Source organism: Schistocerca cancellata, chromosome 9 (assembly GCF_023864275.1).
Source record: "Schistocerca cancellata isolate TAMUIC-IGC-003103 chromosome 9, iqSchCanc2.1, whole genome shotgun sequence".
Lineage (NCBI taxonomy): Eukaryota > Metazoa > Arthropoda > Insecta > Orthoptera > Acrididae > Schistocerca > Schistocerca cancellata.
In genome coordinates, this window is record NC_064634.1 from 187969157 (window position 1) to 187985615 (window position 16459).

General features: G+C 40.0%; 2 protein-coding genes across 4 annotated transcripts in view; one reads left to right on the forward strand and one right to left on the reverse strand.

Annotated features, from left to right (window-relative positions):
• LOC126100255 (dynein axonemal intermediate chain 7-like) overlaps positions 1-16459 on the forward strand; it is an 844976-nt gene that overhangs the window by 371673 nt on the left and 456844 nt on the right. The window lies entirely within an intron of this gene.
• LOC126100253 (toll-like receptor 13) overlaps positions 1-16459 on the reverse strand; it is a 229344-nt gene that overhangs the window by 95159 nt on the left and 117726 nt on the right. For all 3 annotated transcript variants that reach the window (XM_049910839.1, XM_049910837.1, XM_049910838.1), the window contains one exon: positions 14158-14383. In XM_049910839.1, the coding sequence (XP_049766796.1) occupies positions 14158-14383 (226 nt within the window). The remainder of the gene's footprint in view (positions 1-14157; positions 14384-16459) is intronic.

Below are 16459 nucleotides of genomic sequence, written 5' to 3' on the forward strand. Positions count from 1 at the left end.
GAAGGAATGAACACCTATATCTTTCTGTATGAGCTCTGATTTTCCTAATTTTATTTCAGTGACACTCGATCCCGTTTTGCAGTAATATAAAACATGCTGCCCTTCTTTGAACTTGAAGGAGATATCAAGGTGGTAAGGTAATGACCACAGTTCTCTCCTCTAATCATCAATACTTTTACTACACGACAAACGTACAGGTCGAAGGCTAGGACGGAACTGAGGTCCTGGATGTATACAAAACAAAGATCGACTCGAAGACATAATACATGTGGTGTCACCGCCAGACACCACACTTGCTAGGTGGTAGCTTTAAATCGGCCGCAGTCCATTAGTACATGTCGGACCCGCGTGTCGCCACTGTCAGTGATCGCAGACCGAGCGCCACCACACGGCAGGTCTAGAGAGACGTACTAGGACTCGTCCCAGTTGTACGACGACTTTGCTAGCGACTACACTGACGAAGCCTTTCTCTCATTTGCCGAGAGACAGTTAGAATAGCCTTCAGCTAAGTCCATGGCTACGACCTAGCAAGGCGCCATTAACCATTTCTAGAGAGAGTCTCACTTGTATCATCAAGAATGCTGTATACAAATGATGGATTAAAGTTAAGTATTCCAGCAGCTACGTACTTTTCTTTATAGCATTCATTACGTATCCTGTTTCAGACCTAACGCCAGCCGGCGTGTGTAAACGCGTGCCTTTCGGTTACCCGTCACTGTGGACTGGCTGTCTTGTCAGTCCACTACAATACACATATGATGTTTTGGCCTATTGATCCATGGATCGATGCCACAAAATTTTTTGATGTACTCGAGCAATCCTATCTGGTAAGGATCCCACACTGCGCAGCAGTATTCTAAAAGAGGATGGTTAAGTGTAGTGTAGGTGTGTTACATTTTCTAAGTGTCCTGCCAATAAAATGCAGTCTCTGGTTAGCCTTCCACACAACATTTTCTATGTGTTCCTTCCAATGTAAGTTGCTTGTAATTGTAATTCATAGGTATTTAGTTGAATTTACGGCCTTTAGATATGACTGATTTAAAGTGTAACCAAAGTTTAACCAATTCCTTTTAGCACCCATGAGGATGACCTCACACTTTTCGTTATTTAGGGTCAATAGCCAATTTATGGACAATACATATATCTTTTCTAAATAGTTTTGCAATTTGTTTTGATCTTCTGATGACTTTACTAGGCAACAAACAACAGTGTCATCTGCAAACAACCTAAGACGGATGCTCACATTGTTTCCCAATTCATTTACATAGATAAGGAACAGCAAAGGGAATGCTACCTTGGGGAATGCCAGAAATCACTTGTGGTTTTACTCAATGACTTTCCATCAATTACTACGAACTGTGACCTCTTTGACAGGAAATCATGAATCCAGTCACATAACTGAGATGTTATTCCATAGGCAAGCAATTTCACTACAAGCTGCTTGTGTGGTACAGTGTCAAAAGCCTTCTGACAATTCAGAAATACGGAATCAATTTGAAATCCCTTGTTGATAGCAGTCAACACTTTGTGTGAGTAAAGAGCTAATTGTGTTTCACAAGAATGATGTTTCTAAATCCGTGTTGACTGTGTACCAATAGACCATTTTCTTTGAGATAATTCATAACATTCACACACAATATAAGTTCCAAAATCCTGCTGCTCATTGATATTAATGATAAGGGCCTGTAATTTAGTGGGTTTTTCCTACTACCTTTCTTGAATATTGATGTGACCTGTGCAACCTTCCAGTCTTTGGGTACAAATCTTTCATCAAGCGAACGGTTGTATGTGATTGTTAAGTATGGAGCTACTGCAACAGCATACTCTGAAAGGAAGCTAATTGCTATACAGTCTGGACCAGAAGATCTGCTTTTATTAAGGGATTTAAGTTGCTTCACTACTCCGAGGATATCTACTTCTACGTTACTCATGTTGGCAGCTGTTCTTACTCATGTTGGCAGCTGTTCTTGATTCAAATTCTGGAATATTTGCTTCATCTTCTTTTGTGAAGGTATTTAAGAAAACTGTGTTTAGTAACTCTGCTATGGTAACATTACCTTAGATATTATCTCCATTGCTATCACGCAGAGAAGGCATTGATTGTGTCTTGCCGCTAGCATACTTCACATACAACCAGAATCTCTTTGGATTTTCTGCCAGGTTTCGAGAGAAAGTTTCATAGTTAAAACTATTATAAGCATCTTGCATTGATGTCCACACTAAATTTGGTGATTCTCTAAAAGATCACCAATCTTGGAGATTTTGTGTCTGTTTAAATTTCACGTTTTTTTTTCGTCGATTTGGCAACAGTGTTCTGACCTGTTTTGTGTACCAAGGTGGATCAGCTCCTTCGTTTGTTGATTTATTTGGTATAAATCTGTCAATTGCTGCTGACACTATTTCTCTGAATTCAAACCACATCTGATCTGCACTTACATTGTTAATTCGGAAGGAGTGGAGATTGTCTCTCAGGAAGGTGTCAAATGAATTTTTATATGCTTTTTTGAATAGATATATTTTTCGTTTATTTTTGGAGGATTTGGGGGTGACAGTATTCAATCTTGTTATGACAACCCAGTGTTCACTAATCCCTGTCTCTGTTTTCATGCTCATTATTAACTCAGGATCGTTTGTTACTAAGACGTCAAGTGTGTTTTCACAACCATTCACTGTTGCGTGGGCTCATGAATTAAATGTTCAAATTAACTTTCAGAGAATGTGTTTAGTACAATTTTGGATGATGCTTTATGTATATCTCCAGAATTAAACATGTATTTGTGCCAACTTATCGAGGGTAAATTAAAGTCACCACCAACTATAATTGTATGAGTCGGGTACATGCTAGAAATCAAACTCAAGTGTTCTTTGAACCTTACACCAATTGCATCATCTGAATCTGGAGGTCGGTAAAAGGATCCAATTATCATTTTATTCCAGTTTCCAACAATGACCTCTGCCCATACTAACTCACAGGAACTATCTGCTTCAATTTTGCGACAAGATAAACTACATCTAACAGCAACAAACACGCCACCACCAGATGTGTTTAGCCTATCCTTTCTGAACACCATTAGATTATATGAAAAACTTTTGGCTGAACTTATCTTCAGATGTAGCCAGCTTTCAGTGCCTATAATGATGTGAGCATCAGTGTTTTTATTAGCACTTGAAGCTCTGGTACTTTACCAACACAGCTATGACAGTTTACAGCTGTTATACTGATGGTTCCTGTATCTATGTTCTTCCTGTGATCAGCTTGCACCTTTTTTGACTGAAGCCCTTTTTGTTTTTCCTGATATCTTCTAACCTAAATTTCATCTTAGTTAAATAATCTTACATTGCATTTACTTATAACAGTCCCCCTGTTGTTTGTTCCCTGAATCTAACATTAACATTTTTCATCTATGGAAATGGAGATAGTCTTTAAATGCACTACTTTAAAATCTTTGAGCCAACTAAATTTCACTGCACTACATATTTATGTTTGTTCCTGATGATGGCGTAACAGCTCAAAACTTGTTTGTGAAACAAATAATAAGTATTGTAGAATATTACACTAGGGTTGTATGTGTTTTCATTCATGTAAAATATATTGTGATAGTAAAGAAGGCATTAAGTTAGCCAAGAACTAGCTACAAATTGTAGATCAAATTATACAGATATAAAATTTGTTTTCGTAAGAAGGAATGTTGAGTCAGGTGTTACTGGTATTGTACATCTGTAATCTGAAAAAATGTTAGCTAATGCTTTCTTAAAACCCATAGGTAATGCTAGACATGGCTCTGAGCACTATGGGACTTAACGTCTGGGGTCATCAGTCCCCTAGAACTTAGAACTACTTGAACCTAACTAACCTAAGGACATCACACACGTCCATGCCCGAGGCAGGATTCGAACCTGAAACCGTAGCAGCAGCACGGTTCCTGACTGAAGCACCAAGAACCGCTCAGCCACACTGGCTGGCTAATGCTAGACATGAAACATGTGTAAGAAAGTGTGGCCTTGTGAACTAAGTGAATGAGTGATTAAACATGACTGAGCATTTCAACTTCATATTTTATGTTGACGCCAATAGAATGGGATGTATTGGAATATGTAAAATGTTATTGACAGTTTTCTGTTTATTCCTTTACAATGTGACCTTTGTGTATTCATATATGTGTAGTCACTGTACTGCACAGAAGCCTTTTTTTGTGTAATAAAATGTTCTTTTACAAAGACTTCACATTTATAGTAAAAATGCTCAACAAAGTGCTTGTAAGAGTCCTTGACAGTTTCCCTGTGTGGATCTTTCTACTGTAATAATTATAAATGACTTTTCTGGTAGCAGTAATTCACAAGTACATGCTTCAAATTGTTGATGTAAGCAGAAACTGCTGCTATCAATATATTTAAAGATGACTGTATATTTTACCTACATAACAATTGCTCCTTTCTCTGTATTTTTCCTATATAAATGGGCAGGAAATTTGTATTCTTCTATGTTTAACATACAGAGCCCTGTATTTATATGGTGCTGACATAATATACCAACCTTCATTTGACATTCAAGATCTTGTTAATAGATACAGGGCGTTTCAAAAATGACCGGTAAAAACTAAACGAGCAGCGATAGAAATACACCGTTTGTTGCAATATGCTTGGGACAACAGTATATTTTCAGGCGGACAAACTTTTGAAATTACAGTAGTTACAATTTTCAACAACAGATGGCGCTGCAAGTGATGTGAAAAATATAGACGACAACGCAGTCTGCGGGTCCGCCATTCTGTACGTCGTCTTTCTGCTGTAAGTGTGTGCTGTTCACAACGTGCAAGTGTGCTGTAGACAACATGGTTTATTCCTTAGAACAGAGGATTTTTCTGGTGTTGGAATTCCACCGCCTAGAACACAGTGTTGTTGCAACAAGACGAAGTTTTCAACGGAGGTTTAATGTAACCAAAGGACCGAAAAGCGATACAATAAAGGATCTGTTTGAAAAATTTCAATGCACTGGGAACGTGACGGATGAACGTGCTGGAAAGGTAGGGCGACCGCGTACGGCAACCACAGAGGGCAACGCGCAGCTAGTGCAGCAGGTGATCCGACAGCGGCCTCGGGTTTCCGTTCGCCGTGTTGCAGCTGCGGTCCAAATGATGCCATCATCCACGTATCGTCTCATGCGCCAGAGTTTACACCTCTATCCATACAAAATTCAAATGCGGCAACCCCTCAGCGCCGCTACCATTGCTGCACGAGAGACATTAGCTAACGATATAGTGCACAGGATTGATGACGGCGATATGCATGTGGGCAGCATTTGGTTTACTGACGAAGCTTATTTTTACCTGGACGGCTTCGTCAATAAACAGAACTGGCGCATATGGGGAACCGAAAAGCCCCATGTTGCAGTCCCATCGTCCCTGCATCCTCAAAAAGTACTGGTCTGGGCCGCCATTTCTTCCAAAGGAATCATTGGCCCATTTTTCAGATCCGAAACGATTACTGCATCACGCTATCTGCACATTCTTCGTGAATTTGTGGCGGTACAAACTGCCTTAGACGACACTGTGAACACCTCGTGGTTTATGCAAGATGGTGCCCGGCCACATCGCACGGCCGACGTCTTTAATTTCCTGAATGAATATTTCGATGATCGTGTGATTGCTTTGGGCTATCCGAAACATACAGGAGGCGGCGTGGATTGGCCTCCCTATTCGCCAGACATGAACCCCTGTGACTTCTTTCTGTGGGGACACTTGAAAGACCAGGTGTACCGCCAGAATCCAGAAACAATTGAACAGCTGAAGCAGTACATCTCATCTGCATGTGAAGCCATTCCGCCAGACACGTTGTCAAAGGTTTCGGGTAATTTCATTCAGAGACTACGCCATATTATTGCTACGCATGGTGGATATGTGGAAAATATCGTACTATAGAGTTTCCCAGACCACAGCGCCATCTGTTGTTGATAATTGTAACTACTGTAATTTCGAAAGTTTGTCTGCCTGAAAATGTACTGTTGTCCCAAGCATATTGCAACAAACGGTGTATTTCTATCGCTGCTCGTTTAGTTTTTATTGCCGTTTCAAATATACTGGTCATTTTTGAGACACCCTGTAAGAAGTTTGTGGGGATTCAACAAATAACAATGCTGCAACAAGGATAAAATATGTCTCTGGTTTCGGGCAGTCAGGTCCTGCATGGACTGTATCTTAACTGCCATCATAGCAAGGAAACAGATTGGTGATCTGCGATGACTGTGTCTGGTTACAATTTCTCATCATACAACAATGCTGATAACTATACAGTACCAATGCAATCATTTTTGGAATCCAGAGCTCTGCAATTATTATGGAAAGACAGCTAATTTCCTATTACTTTGTGCTATGTGTTGTAATACAGTACCATGCAACCGAGTGGGTCTCTTTAGACTGTCCCTGAGGATGTGAGCCAGCAGTGCCCTGCACCAACTGCGAATAATTCTGATCTCTTGCTTGGACAATGATATCAAACATACATTTTGTCAGGTATACACAATGTATCCACCTCACCCATGAAATTTCTGGCATTTCCTGCACACTGGACTGTGCAACATTCTGATCCATTTTCCTCACTTGAGTATGTCATGCCTACTGCATCACATGTGTCTTTACTCCCAACTGAACAGCTGTATCAGACAGACATTTAGTTGATTGCTACAATATTCTTACTGCACTCACAACTTTTCCAGTGTTTTCCACGCAACAGACTGTGTAATATCCATAACTGTTTACCTCGCCCATTGTCCACTGCATTGCACATGTCCACGATTCTGCTGCTCATGTTGCAACAGTTGATACAGCCATATGACTTGCTGGCTAATGATACTGCTGCTGTACCTACTACATTGGGTTTCAGTATGCTGGGTTCTGCATGCACACCAGCCTACAACCTTGGGGCTACTTGTCTATTTACTGTTCAACATTCAAGCTTCCATCATTCTTTGCTGACCAGTCTGCAATGTGGTTCACCATCAGTGAGTACATCATAACCACACGTGGAGCAATTTATGACAATGCTAAACCAATCATTCTCCTGAGCCACCTCAAGGGGCAGGCAGATTTGATTAGTAACTTATTTTTCAGGTCACCCATTGCAAACAAGCATGACACGATTTGTCGTGGGCACTGGGTCATGACATGATTTGTCATGGGCACTGGATCAAACAGGTTACTTATGAGGAAGCCATTGGTGACTGCATGGTTTTACAGCTATTGCACCGCCTCTGAACCGTGGTAGATACAAACCTAATGCCTGACTGGACTTGTGGACTTTGTGAATCATTAAACTGCCATCACAGACGTAACTTTTGATAATTTCACAATAACAGCAATGACTCAATGTGTAATTAGGGCTCATAAACAGGGTACACACCATAGTCCAGCACCAACAAAGCTAACAATGCACAAATCAGTGACTTACAACCATCTTGCTGTGTGATCTACCCTGATGCTGTCCAGGCCAACCAAGTTCACCTGACTCTGTCTGAGTTACCATCACCAGCTGCCAAGAAGGACAATAACTTTTTGTTTGTTTACACGCAGCCCTGCTCTTCACCTGCTTCCCCAGCCTCCCCATCATGCTACTGCTGGTTTTATTCACAGTTCAGGGATGTGGCGTATAACTGTCAGCCTTCATGTACATTTTCAAACTCCAACATCAGCACATAGTAGGGGCTCCAGGCTACTCTCATCAGTCAAGATGCCTCACATGCATTCTGCATTTGCATTACAAGCACCATGGTCATGGCCTTCTGGTCTCGCCTCTATCTATTTGACCATACAACACAAAGCTACCTTCTTATTGATACAGGCACTGACATTAGCACCACACATGTGACTGACTTGGCCTTTCCTGCTGTGATTCACACATTCAACCTCATGTGCTGAATGACACTACGATCACTGTACATGACCGAACAACCATCAGTGTCAATCTGATTTCCTACAACCTGCTACTGTGGATCTTCGTCATTGTTACTGTCACAGAATGTGTCCTCAGCGCAGATTTCTTATGATGCTACCAGCTGCTACCAGACCTTCCTCACAGTGTTTTCCTTCAGCAGGATGGTGGTTGACCCATCATTCGTGTTATTAGCTACAAACTGGCCTCACCCGGTCGAGAATCTGTGTCATCTCTGCTAGCCCTCCCACCCCCGATCCTCACGAATACTTCTCCCAGTGCTTCAACATCCTCAGTGAGAGTCTGTCAGTCCAGACTCAATATTATAACACACTCCTCTGGAAGGTCTGTATGCTTGATGAAAACAATGTCCTTTGTTAATGTATTGCTACAGATACTGCTACACTGTAAGATGCCTGATGTGATCTCAACAATTTACATTGAAGTTTCGCATCCAAATCTGTGTCGAGTTCAACCTATGAGGCATCAATGCCATTCTCTCTCTCCTGACAGAGCCATTGTGCATGTTGCTGGCCCACTGGATATCATACACAAAGATAGTGAAGTGCCACTGTTAGATACATGATGTCCATAATTAAAAGTTCCAGAAAGTTCCAGTTTCAAAACACTGTAGAAAGTGTCAAACTTGAACAGCATATTATTGATGCAGGGGGAAACATCATGGAACAAAAAATAACAAAAATTTGATCAACACATGGTGCCATAAATATGTGCACCAACTGACATGCAACACACAAATGTTCCTCAGTTTGGGACCAAGATGCCAAGATGAGTGTCTTTATGAAGGACTGCACATTGTTGGTAGAGCTCTTTTACAAGAATGGTGACTGTGTGCCAGGAGTCCTGCAGAAGTCTGGCAGAAGTTCTGAACATTCAAGGGTGCAAAGAAAAGCACTGGTTTGACGTCTGCTAAGGGTGTGGAAAAAATGATTACATAATCCAAAAAGACAGGTTCTTTTGAAGGGTATTGAGGCAGAGGAAGGAAAACAGCTGATCTGACACCTGTCCTGTCAAGAAGACAAATGTTGCTCTGGAATTTGCTGCCCCCATGGAAGAGGACAACAAATGGCCATGCAACATTGTGTAGACAGACAAATCCTATTTCCATCTCCAAGAACATTCCAGTATGCAGAATTGCAGAATGTGGGAAATGGAAAAATCAGCTCACACATTAACTGGTACTACTTCTTTCTGCAACTGTAACATCATGGAGTATTTATCATACCTGTACCATCACCAGTAAACTCTATGAGAGCCACAAGTTTGTTTGCATGGCCATCCTCTGTACCAAGCATAGAAATACTTGTTTTGTAAATAAAACCACCTTTTCCTGCTACCACTTAATTTATTTATCCCAGATGCATTTCCTCATGAGAGGAAATGCAGATCAGCAAATTACCCCACTCATGATGCCTTAGAACGACAAAACATGTGTGGGTTAAATAAATTAAGTGGCAACAGGAAAAGGTGGTTTTATTTACAAAACAAGTATTACTATGAGAGTCTTTAGCACACCAACATCATTCCAGTCCACCAAAAGTGTGAATGTGTGGGTAGGATCATTTTTATGCAAAATGGCACTCCTCTCCACATTTCACAGCCAGGGTAGCAACTGCTGCACAGGCATTTTGGAAATGCTAAAATTATCAACCATCACTTACCTACAGCTTGGCTATCCAAATCACCTGATTTTAATCTGTGTGATTGTTGTCTGTGGCGTTATTGGAAAGATGTTGTGTCCAGTGCTCCAATTACAAACATAGCTGAATTGCACAATGATTTGTGAATGTGATCCCCAAGACACTCCAATGTGTTGTGGAATGTGCTGTTTCTGGATTTCAACTTGTGGTATAAAACTGGACAGCATATTGAACATGACTTGTGCCAGTCTCACAACAAGTAGGAATTTATATCATTTTCCTTTTTACACAGTTTTTGACCCCAAAACAATTAAAAGCTGATGTCATTTTAATTGTTATGTGGCTTATGGATCCAGAACAATTAAAATCATATGTCGTTTTGCTTTTTATGTGTTTCTTGGTCTGAGGATGATTAAAATCTGATTTAGCCCATCTGAAGTGGCAAGACATTGCCATGATGTATGGACTTACCTAACTAACAGTGCCACAACTGTTGACTGGCAAACTTGTGCAGTCATGCATATAGAAGAATACAGATGGTGTAATGTGCAACTCAAATCATAGGCACCATATGGCACTTCCTCTGTCAGTTGCAGCCAACCTCATTTATGTTAATAAGCCTACAGCACCACCCATTGGTAAAATTGTTCTCAACTCCCCCCTCCCTGCTCCTCTCCACCCCTCCCCTACCAGTGCCAGTAATGTTTACCTCTGTGTCAATAACATGCTGTTCAAATTTGTTGTCATTCTGAGCAGTGGTTCTCTTTCTACGGTGCTGTGAAACTGGAACTTCGATTATTTACACCCTGCACTGTGCATGAACCTGCCTGTGCAACCAATACACCACCCTCACATACCCCTACACCCCTTGTGTTCAGTGCTGTCTGTAATGAAACTGTACATTGGATTGTTACCACCCTATGTGTGCCTGTTTGATGCCAACCACGCTGCCTACTTCCACATGAACTATGTGTGGCAAAGGTCACCGTAGATGAGCTAGTAAAAGCAGGGATCATCTGTCCCTCTCATAAAGTATGACTTTTCACAATCTCTCACAGTTGCATCAATTTTCAGTGTGGTAGACTGCAAGAAAGCATACTACAAATCCCTATGAGTGTGAAGGATGTTCCAAAGACCATTGTCATTACATCATTTGGCCTTTCAGAATATCTGATCATGCCTTATGGACTTAAAAATACCGCACAAACTTGGCAGTGTTTTACTGATGGCATCATGTTCTAACTACAATCCTATTACACGTATCTCGATGATTTAATCATTTTCTCCACCACACCAGTAGAGCACGGGCACCACCACAAACTAGCTTTTGACATGCTAGCACAGAACAGAGTGATCATTAATGATGTTGAGCATCAGTTGCAGCAGTGCAACATAACCTTCATCAGTCGCTTCATTGACGCTAAAGTATCCACCTTGCTCCCAAAAAAATGGAGCAGATCAAATTGCCACCACCACCACTACCAATGGACTATCATGAATTATGCCATTTATTAGAGATGATCAGCTTATACTGATGCCACCTCCCTAATGCTACCACCAACTTTCTACCTCTAACCGAAATACTAGAAGGAGGGAAAAAAATCAGCATGTGACAGCTTGAGTGGACTCCATGTATGCAATAAGCATTTCACAGCATCAAAGATGACCTCACTAAGACTGCTGCCCTAGCCCAGTCTTCTCCTAGTGCTCACTATCAGCCACCAAGGATGAAAGCAACTATCTTTTCAGCATTCTAAAACAGGAACTTGTAGGTGTTACGCAACTCAGTTGTCACAGAAACTGCCTAATTCACAACAAAAAGAGCTAAAAATATAAGTCAAAAGTGGTGTAGCGGTGGGGTGTGAAGCACTGCCACCCAAGACAGAATTCCTGTAATTGCAAGTATGACAGGTAAGACTTTTGACGCACAATGCTAAAGTAGTCTGTCATTGAGGCAGACTATTTTGAAAGAGATCCAGAAAAGTGAAGTGTCACATACAAAAGAAACTTGCTTGAATAACCTTACAACTATGCTTCAGAATATTAGAGGACTAAAAAACAAATCTTGTGAATTTGTAGTTCCTTGCTACAGTGTCAGTTAAGGAACATAATTCATAAGAATATATCCGGTATAAACGGTGATTTTTTGACAAATATTGGAGCTTACATAAATGTGACCAGCATATTACACGTCAGAGAACAGACTGTCATATGAAAGAGATCCCACACAAGACCCAACTGCCCAGAAGCAGAAAGTTATTTCTCCATCTTGGCAGCAGTATTATCTGTTGAGTCTCCACAGAAGCCCCTTCCCTCTGTAGTGGGGTGCATAGGCAGCAGTGAGGAAAATCTGCTCTAGCCAGTGGATGATGCTAAGATGATAATCTTGTAGACATTGGGAGAAATGGTGAGATCATCCGAAGTGAGATATACCAGTGTCAGGCAGGGTCAGGGATGCCACTGTGAAAAGTGTCAGCTGTCTCATCTGAAGCAGTGGATGGAAGAGATAGAATCCTCAGCACTGTGATGTGTAGTATCCCATTGATGGAGAGGCACGATGTGAGTCTGCCAGCGTTGACATTGGATGGTGTGAGAAAACTGGTGCATGATAGATTCTTTGTCTATCTGATAGTTGTAGTGACAGGTGTCAGTGATGAGGTGTTCACTAACTAACTTGATGGAGATGTCTTGCTTAAGAAGACCATGGACCTCGATGCTGAATTTGAAAGCACTGGAAATGCTTGGCAGTGGAGGAGGTACATCAGGTGTAAGCTTGGCACATACAGTGTCTGATAGTGTCCATGTGGGCTTTAATCTGTTAATGGAGATAGTGTGGAGCATTTACAATTAACAACAATGTTAAATGTGTTCATGCCACATTGGACGAATATACAGGCCAGAATACAAGGTGTGTAGGGCAGGCCCCCATGTCACAGAGTGTGACATGGAAGTAACGACCAGCCTTTAACCCTTTGTGTAGTATGCTGCAGTGTGGTATCTGCTGGTGGGATCGGTTGCACAATTCCATGAACAAGTCGGACTCAAATTGGCTTCCCTGATCACTCATGATAGAACCCAAGATATCAATGAATGCTTTGGCAACCGATTCTGCCATGATGCCTCTGACCAAAGTGGCTTCCACCCATCATGTAACTCTGTCTATGATGGAGATGGTATACCGGGACCCTTCTGGCTCTGGGAGAGGCCCAGTGGACATGTTGAAAGTGGTCATGTATAATCTCGAATCTGCCTAGTGGAGGCTTTGTCTTGGGGCAACTTTACTCCTTTTGCAGGCAGTGCAGGTTTGAGCACAAGTCTTACAGTGAACCATTCTATTGCAAGATTGAATGACAGTCGAATCTTGGGGTGTGAAAGATTGTGCATGGTGTCAAACACAGCTTTCCAGAAAGGACTGGGTATGATTGGACTGAGTCTGCTCTGGGAAATGTCATACAGCACACATTTACTACTACTACTACTACTACTAGTAGTAGTAGTAGTAGCTTTATTAATCTGTAGATTTCTTTTTACAAGGATATAGGACATGTCAAAGTATTTACAAGTTTAGATCAATTTAAAATAAGCTAATTCATATACACATATATTTACAGACTTCTAGTTAGATACAATCATTAGATTTACTCCTGGTATACAATACTTTGTTTACAAATAACTTATTAAATAATGTAATGCCACAAAGCAAATAATGTTATGCCCCGAAAGCAGTGGTGTTCAGGGCTTAGTCCAGTGTTCAGGTTGTGGAGTAGGACTGTGTTCTGCTGATTGTCAGATTATGCATCAGTGAGTTGGTCATAGTCTATGTGTGATGTAGTCTCGATATTCTGGACAGGTGGTCAATGATGATATTTTCTGCACCCTTAAGACGTGACATTGACAGTAAACTGGGTCATATAATCCAGCTGGTGGAACCAGGGACAGAACCAGTTGATGGGTTTTTGATGGGGACAATGAGCTGTGTAGACTGAGATGATCAGCCATTGTCCTGAAAGTAATGCAGGGCTTCATATATGGCGAGCAGTTCACTGTCTGAATGACAGACTACTTTAGCACTGCAGTCAAAAGGCTTACCCCGCACACCTGCAATTGCAGGAATTTTGCCTTGGGGGATAGTGTTTCCCACCCCACCCCACAGCTCTTTTGCCTTACATTTTGAGCTATCAACTCAGATAATCTATTTATCCCATTCTTCATCATCAAAAGAGATTTCTGCTGACATGAATGTGATGACTATATAAAGGCATCATTTTTCATTATAAGATGTGAAAAGCACCAATGGCATGTAATATGCTATATATTTGTTGTATAATGTCTTCATATTATAAATGCATACATATGACTATCATTCACTCACACTTGTTGGTTGTACTACCTCTTCTGTGTTTCATTGTTATTTTCAACTACATAACTTATGTGTATGTGTTTTCTGTAGATTCATAAGTGTAGCGAATAATGCAAGACAACACAGTATATTTTAGTTTATTTAACACTGTTTCAAGTCTTAACTGCATTATAAAGTATTTAATTCTGGTCAAATTGCAGAAAATTTACTTACCTACAGACATATGTTAGAGGGTTGTCTTGGAGTGAAAGTACTTCAAGTGAACCATTCACCATTTCAAGTGCACTTCTTGGTACATCTTGCAAACCAAGTGATTTCAAACCTAGTGCTTTTAACTCTGTCAAGTTAGAGGACAGCATATTTATCAGATTATGTTCATTCATATCGGTATATGCTAGCTCCAGAATCCACAAACTGTCTCTGACTGGAAGAAGAACTCCTGAAAAATGTTTTATTATTTTGCTACTGTGAAAACAGACAAGCTCAACATGGAATTGTTAAAGACATTTTCACTTTACTACAGCTTATGCTTACATTTCATCCAGTTATAGGAATAAACATAAAAATTGTTATAAGAATCTGCTAAATTATCCTACGCTTGCAGTTTCTCTTACTGCTCTATTTATCAGTACTTTGCCTTTTACAAATGCAGTATTTCCTTGTATTTGTTTAAATGTCATTTTTAGCATTGCTGTAGTATGGAGAAACACAGTGGAAAGGAGTAGTCTTGGTCTGTATAAGCAATCATCCTTTATTTATGGAAACCCTGAAAAATTAAAATCTGGTTGATTTAATAGGAATTTTAAACCTGTGCATTCTTTGACATTTCCAGTGCATCAGTCAGTACATCAATTTACTCATTTTACAGGCTAACATGATAATAAATGTAGCAGTTTTAACTGAAGAACATTGGATGTGCTTGAGATGTGAAATTCTTCAATGGATGTTCTGCAAACCATCCAGTGCATATACCCAGGAGAGAAACCAGTATAATCCATTAATGACATTCTCCTTTCTTACAGTGTCAAAAGAAGGAAGTGATGTTCTGCTTTGTGCCTGTACATGTATAATATATAGAGAGCTAATTGGCAGATGCAACAGCCCAGAGGACATGCATCATACAAATTATGGCACAATGTAAGCTCCCCATTACAGCCTGCATCAAATGCACTTGCGTTAACTCAGAACAATCTTGAATGATAGAGAAATATCCTGGTAAATGCTACTGAGTCCACATAAAAAGAAACTATGAAGATGTCAAATGGTTGCTCAGTTTCAACTGCTCACATCTAAATATTGACCAATCTAGTTTTTATTTATCATTTTTGTTTTGATGACAGTGACTTTGTAATAAATGTGCATCTCACAGTCAGGTGACAGAAGTTTGAGGAACTTTCTGAAATGTCTCCAAGAGGTTTTCATAGTTCCACTACTTTAATAATTTCTCTTCTCAATATTCAGTAAGTGGTAATTTGAATCTCAGCTCTCCTTTGCAGTGATTAAACATTGGCTGACTCCTGTACAGTTCCAACTATGATACATTATAAGAGGAACCATATTAGTCTATTGCTGGAAATTACATCTACGCAAGTGAATTAGAAATGAAACAGCTTCAGTTATTGTACTTTATTATATATTCAATTGATATAGTATAATATATGTTCTACATTTATTTTAATGATATCTAATTTGGAACAAGAGCAAGTCAAACCTTAATTGATTGCTTGTAGCATCTGAAAATTCTTCTCCCTTAATGGCGATGTTTTTTCATTGATCCACAACATCAAAACTTGGCATAAATTCTGATGAGTATGTACATTCTAGTCTTCAAAACAATTTTGAAACAATAAATGTATTTCAATTTTGGAGAATGATTGACACAGACATGGCCTGCATCCATCGACTCTAGCATTGTATTCATAGGCAATCATGCATCACGACTGAACTTTTTGATACTTGACTAAATAGAGTAAAGCAATCCAATAAGTATTTGCCATGAAATCACGTGCATTTTCTTCACTATGTGCCACAACACCTCTTAACCCAGGCAGAGTGATAGTCATCGACTGGTATAACAGATTGCACAATTTTAATTTTTTTGAAAAAGTCCAGGAGAATTGTCTCAAAGGAGACAAAATGTGAAACTTTCACTTAGTTATATGCACCATTGCAAGGAAAATATTTTATCGAGAACTAAAACTAAGTGGTCAAAAAACATAACTTTTCAGTATATTTTTACTATTTTCTCATAACACACTTATAAAAATATTACTGCTGTAGCCTTGAGTCATGTTGATTTACAGTGTTGTACTCTAAGAGTTTAGAATCTGTAGATCTGTGTGAATACAGAACTGGATCATTAGGATCAATTTACTAATTAAGGAATGAAATGAGTTGTGAAATTTTTTTACATTGTCCCAATGAAAAAAAGTACTATAGTGATCAAATCACAGAGGCTCACATTCTAGGGGAGCAAGATTCAAATTCTTGTTCATCCATCCTGAATTAGATTGTC